Source organism: Sapajus apella, unplaced genomic scaffold (genome assembly GCF_009761245.1).
Source record: "Sapajus apella isolate SASKATOON/1434 unplaced genomic scaffold, GSC_monkey_1.0 scaffold81, whole genome shotgun sequence".
NCBI lineage: Eukaryota > Metazoa > Chordata > Mammalia > Primates > Cebidae > Sapajus > Sapajus apella.
In genome coordinates, this window is record NW_022437021.1 from 4,989,114 (window position 1) to 4,997,639 (window position 8,526).

At 40.9% G+C, this 8,526-nt stretch overlaps 1 protein-coding gene across 4 annotated transcripts in view; it reads right to left on the reverse strand.

Annotated features, from left to right (window-relative positions):
- AKAP9 (A-kinase anchoring protein 9) overlaps positions 1 to 8,526 on the reverse strand; it is a 167,869-nt gene that overhangs the window by 23,471 nt on the left and 135,872 nt on the right. For all 4 annotated transcript variants that reach the window (XM_032253055.1, XM_032253057.1, XM_032253058.1 and 1 more), the window contains one exon: positions 8,071 to 8,259. In XM_032253055.1, coding sequence (XP_032108946.1) covers positions 8,071 to 8,259 — 189 coding nt within the window. The remainder of the gene's footprint in view (positions 1 to 8,070; positions 8,260 to 8,526) is intronic.

An 8,526-nucleotide genomic window follows, 5' to 3' on the forward strand; every position in this document is an offset into this window, starting at 1 on the left:
GGTGCGTGCCTGTAATCCCAGCGACTCAGGAGGCTGGGGCAGGAGAATTGCCTGAACCCGGGAGGCGGAGGTTGCGGAGAGCCGAGATCGCGCCATTGCACTCTAGCCTGGGTAACAAGAGCAAAACTCCGTCTCAAAAAAAAAAAAAAAAATGTGTGCTTTGAGGACTTCTGCCAAGACGGCTAAATAGGAAATCGAGTGCAGTTCCCAGCGAGCGCAACGCAAAAGGTGAGTAATCTCTCCATATTTCCAACTGAGGACCGGGTTCATCTCAATGAGATTGGTTGAACAGTGGGTGTAGCTCACTTCGAGGGCAAACTGAGGCAGGGTGGGGTGTTGCCTCACCCAGGAAGTGCAAGGGACCGGAAAACTCCCTCTCCTATCCAAGGTAGGCTACCAGGGACTTTTCCCGACACTCCAGCACTCCGGCTCAGATACTGCACTTTCCCCCCCGGTCTTTATAGCCCACACACCAGGAGATTCCCACAGGTGCTGTGCAGGTTTCCAGCACAAACCTGAGTGACTGTTTTAGCCAGCACCTGGAATACCTATGAGACAGAACCGCCCACTGCCCTGAAAAATAGGGGGCTGAAGGCAGGGATCAAGTGATCTGGTTCCGTGGGACTCACCCCCACAAAGACCAGCAAGCTAAAACCCACCAGCTCGAGATTTTCGCAGCCAGCACAGCAGTTTGAACTCAACCTGGGACAGTCGAGCTTGGTGTCAGGAGGGGTGTCCGCCATTACCAAGGCAGTCCACCATTACTGAGACAGTTTAACCTTGACTGTGAAAACAAAATTGCAAGGAAGTTTACACAGCAGATGGGTGAAGCCTGTGGCAGCTCAGCAAGGCCTTTTACAGGCACATTGTGACTAGACTCCCTCCTTGCTGCGCAGGGCATCTACGAAAAAAGGCAGCAGCCTATCAAGGACTTATAAATAAAGCCCCTGCTTCCCAGGACAGACCACCTGGGAAAAGGGGCAGCTGTGAGTTCCACTTCAGCAGACTTAAACATCCGTTCCCAGCAGCTCTGAAGGGAGCAATGGAGCTCCCAGCATAGCACTTGAGCTCTGATAAGGGACAGACTGCCTCCTCAGGTGGCTCCCTGACCCCCGTTTATCCTAAGAGACAACTCATACAGGAGAGCTCTGGCTGACATCTAGTGGGTACCCTTCTGGGATGAAGCTACCAGAAGAAGGAACAAGCAGCAATCCTTGCTGTTCTGCAGCCCCAGTGGGTAATTCCCAGGCAAGCAGGGTCTGGAGTGGACCTCCGGCAGTCCTGCAGCAGAGGGGCCTGACTGTTAGAAGGAAAACGAAAAAACAGAAAGAAATAGCTTCAACATCAACGGAAAGGACATCCACTCAGAGACCCCATCGGAAAGTCATCAACTTCAACGACCAAAGGCAAATACATCCACGAAGATGGGAAGAAACCAGCGCAAACAGGCTGAATTCACCAAAAATCAGAATGTCTCTTCTTCTCCAAGGGATCACAACCCCTCACCGGCAAGGAAACAAAATTGGATGGAGAAATAGTTTGACAAACTGACAGAAGCAGGCTTCAGAAGGTGGCTAATAACAAACTTCTCTGAGCTAAAGGAGCATGTTCTAACCCAATGCAAAGAAATTAAGAACCTTGAAAAAAGGTTAGAGAAAATCCTAACTAGAATAACCAGCTTAGAGAAGAACATAACTTGATGAAGCTGAAAAACACAGCATGAGAACTTTGCGAAGCATATACAAAATTTAATGGCCAAATTGATCAAGCAGAAAAAAGGATATCAGAGATTGAAGATCAACTCAATGAAATAAGATGAGAAGGCAAAATCAGAGAAAAAAGAGTGAAAAGAAATGAACAAAGCCTCCAAGAAATATGGGATTATGTGAAAATACCAAATCTACATTTGATGGATGTACCTGAATGTGACGGGGAGAATGATGCAAATTTTTTTTGAGATGAAGTCTCACTCTGTTAACCAGGCTGGAGTGCAGTGGCGCAATCTCAGCTTAGGTCAACCCCTGCCCCCCAAGTTCAAGCAATTCTCCTGCCTCAACCTCCTGAGTAGCTGGGATTATAGGCGTGTGCCACTGCGCCTGGCTAATTTTTGTATTTTTAGTAGAGATGGGGTTTCACCATCTTGGCCAAGCTGGTCTTGAACTCCTGACCGCATGATCCACCCACCTTGGTCTCCCAAAGTGCTGGGATTAGAGGCATGAGCCACCACGCCCGGCTGTGACAGGGAGAATGAAACCAAGTTGGAAAACACTCTTCAGGATATTATCCAGGAGAACTTTCCCAATCTAGCAAGGTAATCCAACACTCAAATTCAGGAAATACAGAGAACACCACAAAGATATTCCTCAAGAGCAACCCCAAGGCACATAATCATCAGATTTACCAGGGCTGAAATGAAGGAAAAAATGCTAAGGGCAGCCAGAGAGAAAGGTCGGGTTACCCACAAAGGGAAGCCCATCAGACTCACGGTGGATCTCTCTGCAGAAACCCTACAAGCCAGAAGAGAGTGGGGGCCAATATTCAACATCCTTAAAGAAAAGAACTTTCAACCCAGAATTACATATCCAGCCAAACTAAGCTTCATCAGCGAAGGAGAAATAAAATCCTTTATGGACAAGCAAATGCTGAGAGATTTCATCAATACCAGGCCTGCCTTACAAGAGCTCCTGAAGGAAGCATTAAACGTGGAAAGGAACAACCAGTACCAGCCGCTGCAAAAACATACTAAATGGTAAAGACCATCGACACAATGAAGAAACTGCTTCAACTAATGGGCAAAACCACGGGCTAGTACCAAAATGGCAGGATCAAACTCACACATAACAATATTAACCTTAAATGCAAATGGGCTAAATGCCCCAATCAAAAGACACAGACTGGCAAATTGGATAAAAAGTCAAAACCCATCAGTGTGCTGTATCCAGGAAACCCATCTCACCTGCAAGGACACACATAGGCTTAAAATAAGGGGATGGAGGAAGATTTACCAAGCAAATGGAGAGAGAAAAAACAAAACAAAACAAAACAAAAAAACCAAAAGTTGCAATCCCAGTCTCTGATAAAATGAACTTTAAACCAACAAAGTTCAAAAGAGACAAAGAAGGGCATTACATAATGGTAAAGGGATTTAATGCAACAAGAAGAGACAGATCAAGGAGACAGAAAATTAATAAGGATATTAAGCACCTGAACTTAGATCTGGACCAAGTGGACCTAACAGACATCTACAGAACTCTCCACCCCAAATCAACAGAATATACATTCTTCTCAGCACCACATCACACTTCCTCTAAAACTGACCACATAGTTGGAAGTAAATCACTCTTCAGCAAATGCAAAAGAATGGAAATCATAACAACCAGTCTCAGACCTCAGTGCAATCAAATTAGAACTCAGGACGAAGAAACTCACTCAAAATTGCACAACTACATGGAAACAGAACAACATGCTCCTGAATGACTACTGGGTAAAAAATGAAATGAAGGCAGAACTAAAGATGTTCTTCAAAACAAATGAGAATGAAGACACAATGTGCCAGAATCTCCGGGACACATTTAAAGCAGTGTCTAGAGGGAAATTTATAGCACAAAATGCCTACATGAGAAGCAAGGAAAGATCTAAAATTGACATCCTAATGTCAAAATTAAAAGGACTAGAGGAGTAAGATTAAACACATTCAAAAGCTAGAAGACAAGAAATAACTAAGATCAGAGGAGAACTGAAAGAGAAAGATACACAAAAAAACCCTTTAAAAAAAATCAATGAATCCAGGAACTGTTTTTTTTTTTTTTTTAAAAGATCAACAGGCCGGGTGCGGTGGCTCAAGCCTGTAATCCCAGCACTTTGGGAGGCCGAGGCGGGTAGATCACGAGGTCAACAGATCGAGACCATCCTGGTCAACATGGTGAAACCCCGTCTCTACTAAAAATACAAAAAATTAGCTGGGCATGGTGGCGCGTGCCTGTAATCCCAGCTACTGAGGAGGTTGAGGCAGGAGAATTGCCTGAACCCAGGAGGCGGAGGTTGCGGTGAGCCGAGATCGTGCCATTGCACTCCAGCCTGGGTAACAAGAGTGAAACTCCGTCTCAAAAAAAAAAAGATCAACAAAATAGGCCACTAGCCAGACTAATAAAAAAGAAGAGAGATTTGAATAGATGCAATAAAAAAATGATAAAAGGGATATCACCACTGATTCCACAGAAATACAAACTACCGTCAGAGATTACTACAAACACCTCTATGCACATAAATCAAAAAATCTAGAAGAAATGGATAAATTCCTGTACACTTACACCCTCCCAAGACTAAACCAGGAAGAAGTTGAATCCCTGAATAGACCAATAACAAGATCTGAAGTTGAGGCAGCACTTAATAGCCTGCCAACCAAAAAAAAGCCCAGGACCAGACAGGTTTACACCTGAATTCTATCAAACATACAAAGAGGAGCTGGCACCATTCTTTCTGAAACTATTCCAAGCAATACAAAAAGAGGGAATCCTCCCTAATTCATTTTATGAGAGCAACATCATCCTGATACCAAAACCTAGCAGAGAGGTAACTAAAAAAAGAAAATTTCAGGCCAGTATGAACCTGAAATTTGATGAACATTGATGTGAAAATCTTCAATAAAATACTGGCAAACTGATTGCAACAGTACATCATAAAGCTTATGCATCATGATCAAGTTGGCTTCATCCTGGAGATGCAAGGCTGGTTCAACATATGCAAATCTATAAATGCAATCCATCACATAAACAGAACCAAAGACAAAAACCACATGATTATCTCAATAGATGCAGAGGCCTTCAACAAAATTCAACAGCCATTTATGCTAAAAACTCTCAATAAACTAGGTATCGATGGAACGTATCTCAAAATAATAAAAGCTATTTATGACAAACCCACAGCCAATATCATACTGGATGGGCAAAAACTGGAAGCATTCCCTTTGAAAACTGGCACAAGACAAGGGTGCCCTCTCACCACTCCTATTCAACATAGTTTGGAAGGTCTGGTCAGAGCAATCAGGCAAAAAAAAAAAAAAAAAAAAAAAAAAAAAGAAATAAAGGGTATTTAATTAGGAAAAGAGGAAGTCAAACTGTCTCTATTTGCAGATGACATGACTGTATATTTAGAAGACCCCATCGTGTCAGCCCCAAATCTCCTTAAGCTGATAAGCAACAGCAGCAAAGTCTCAGGAAACAAAATCAATGTGCAGAAATCACAAGAATTCCTATATACCAAGAACCAAATCAAGACAGAGAACCAAATCATGAGCGAACTCCCATTCACAATTGCTACAAAGAGAATAAAATGCCTAGGAATACAACTAACAAGGTATGTCAAGGACCATTTCAAGGAGAACTACAAACTACTGCTCAAGGAACTAAGAGAAGACACAAACAGATGGAAAAACATTCCATGCTCATGATTAGAAAGAATCAATATCATGAAAATAGCCATATTGCTCAAAGTAATTTATAGATACAATGCTATCCCCATCAAGCTACCATTGGCCTTCTTCATAGAACTAGAAAAAAACCACCTTATACTTTATATGGAACCAAAAAAGAGCCTGCATAGCCAAAACAATCCTAAGCAGAACAAACAAACAAACAAAAAACCAAAGCTGGAGGCATCATGCTACCTGACTTCAAACTATACTACAAGGCCACAGTAATCAAAACAGCATGGTACTGGTACCAAAACAGAGATATAGACCAATGGAACATAACAGATGCCTCGGAAGTAATGCCACACATCTACAACCATCTGATCTTTGACAAACCTGAAAAAAACAAGCCATGGGGAAAGGAATCCCTGTTTAATAAATGGTGTCAGGAAAACTGGCAAGCCATATGCAGAAAGCTGAAACTGGACCCCTTCCTTACACCTTATACAAAAATTAACTCCAGTTGGATTAAAGATTTAAACGTAAGACCTAACACTAAAAAAGCCGTAGAAGAAAACCTACGAAATACTATTCAGGACATAGGCTTAGGCAAGGACTTCATGGCTAAAACACCAAAAGCAATGGAAATAAAAGCCATAAAATAGACAAATGGGATCTAATTAAACTTAAGAGCTTCTGCACAGCAAAAGAAACTATCATTAGAGTGAACCAGCAACCAACAGAATGGGAAAAAATTTTTGCAATCTACCCATCTGACAAAGGGCTAATATCCAGAATCTGCAAAGACCTTAAACAAATTTATAAAAAACAAACAAAAAAAAAAAACAAACAACCCCATCAAAAAGTGGGTGAAAGATATTAACAGATACTTTTCAAAAGAAGACATTTATGCAGCCAACGAACATGAAAAGGTGCTCATCATCACTGGTCATTAGAGAAATGCAAATCAAAACCATAGTGAGATACCATCTCATGCCAGTTAGAATGATGATCATTAAAAAATCAGGAGACAACAGATGCTGGAGAGGATATGGAGAAATAGAAACACTTTTACACTGTTGGTGGGAGTGTAAATTAGTTCAACAATTGTGGAAGACAGTGTGGCAATTCCTCAAGGATCTAGAACAAGAAATATCATTTGACCCAGCAATCCTATTACTGGGTATATACTCAAAGGATTATAAATCATTCTATTATGAAGACACATGCACACATATGTTCACTGCGGCACTGTTTACGATAGCAAAGTCTTGGAGCCAACCCAAATGCCCATCAATGATAGTCTGGATAAGGAAAATGTGGCACATATACACCATGGAATACTATGCAGCCATAAAAAAGGACGAGTTCATGTCCTTTGCAGGGACATGGATGAAGCTGGAAACCATCATTCTCAGCAAATTGACACAAGAACAGAAAACCAAACACCACATATTCTCACATATGAGTGGTTGTTGAACAACGAGAAGACATGGACACAGGGAGGGAAACATCACACACCACGGCCTGTTGAGGGATGGGAGAGCTACGGGAAGAATAGGAGAGGGTGTGGGGTTGGGGAGGGATAACATTAGGAGAAATACCTAATGTAGATGATGGGTGGATGGATGCAGTAAATCACATGGCATGTGTATACCCATGTAACAATCCTGCAAGATCTGCACATGTACCCTAGAACTTAAAGTATGATTTAAAAAATGTGTGCTTTATCATTTTGCTTAACCAATTCTCCAGAAAAGTTCAAATATCCAACTTTTAACATTCTATCCTATCGTACCGCTGTATCTATTGATGTCTGTTCCTTCATTGAAGGGAACCTTCATTATTCTGATTCCGTATTTGCAGATTTGTCTTCTCACTAAAATTTATTTGTAACTCTCAATTCCATATTTGTATTGCTTTCATGGTCTTCCACAGAAATGCACACAGCAGCAAAAAATTTAAATGGTCCAATGTGCATGTCCCCGGCTAAAGTCAAATCTTTTTACAGTGTATTTAGTGACTTTTCAAATTTTTGTGCATTTTATTTGTGATTTCGCTGTTTAAAATGGGCCCCAAAAGTAGTGCTGAAGTGCTTTATGGTGTTCCTAAGTACAAGAAGGCTGTAATGTGCCTTAAGGAGAAAATCTGTGTGTCAGAAAAGTTTTTTTTTCAGGCATGAGTTATAGTGCTGTTGGTGGTGTTCAAGGTTAATCAATCAATAATATATAGTAAATAAGGTGTCATAAAATAGAATCCCCTATAAGCAAGGTACTGATGGATGAAAATGTTGTGACCAAAGGCTTACAGGAACCTAACCTTGTATTTCCCTTAGGAGCAATAACTGCTCAATGTTCAGAGCAACTTTATAGAACATAACCAGGTGCAAATAATGAGAATTTACTCTCTATTACTCTTTTAAATTTGTTTGGAATTATTCTGTTGCTCTTTTTCTAATTTTCTGCATTAGAAAATTAGCTCATTAACTTTCAGTCTTTCTTACTTTCTAACACAGTAAGTTAAAATATTTATGGTACTTTTTTTCTTAAATATTCATAGTGGCTCCTATTAAAATCTTAACCTTCATACTTAAGACTTTAAAATAAATAATCATCTACTTATTTCTATTAAAGTGTTCTTTAAATGGAGTTTCATTATACCTGTTCTTGTATTCTCTGTTCCAAGCAGTTTAATAAGCCAACTGCATCTGTAGTACCCAGAGCTGTCACTTCCGTCCGAAATGCTGCTAGGAAAACACTACGTTCTTTTAAGAAAACTTGTTGAAGGGCAAGCAGTAGTTCACCTCGCCAGTCTGAGATGCTCTCATGAGATTGAGAACTATCATAAACCTAGCAAAATACATATAACAATATTAGCTTCAAATAAGAATGTTTTAAAAACATTCTAAAAATATTAATCTATTAAGCAAAGTAATTAAAAGTCTAGAAGCATGTGTATTTCTTTTCTTTTTTTTTTCTTTTTGAGACAGTCTCTCACTCTGTTGCTCAGGCTGGAGTGCAGTAGTGTGATCTGGGCTTACTGCAACCTCCACCTTCCAGGTTCAAGCAATCCTCCTGCCTCAGCCTCCCAAGTAGCTGGGATTACAGGCACCTGCC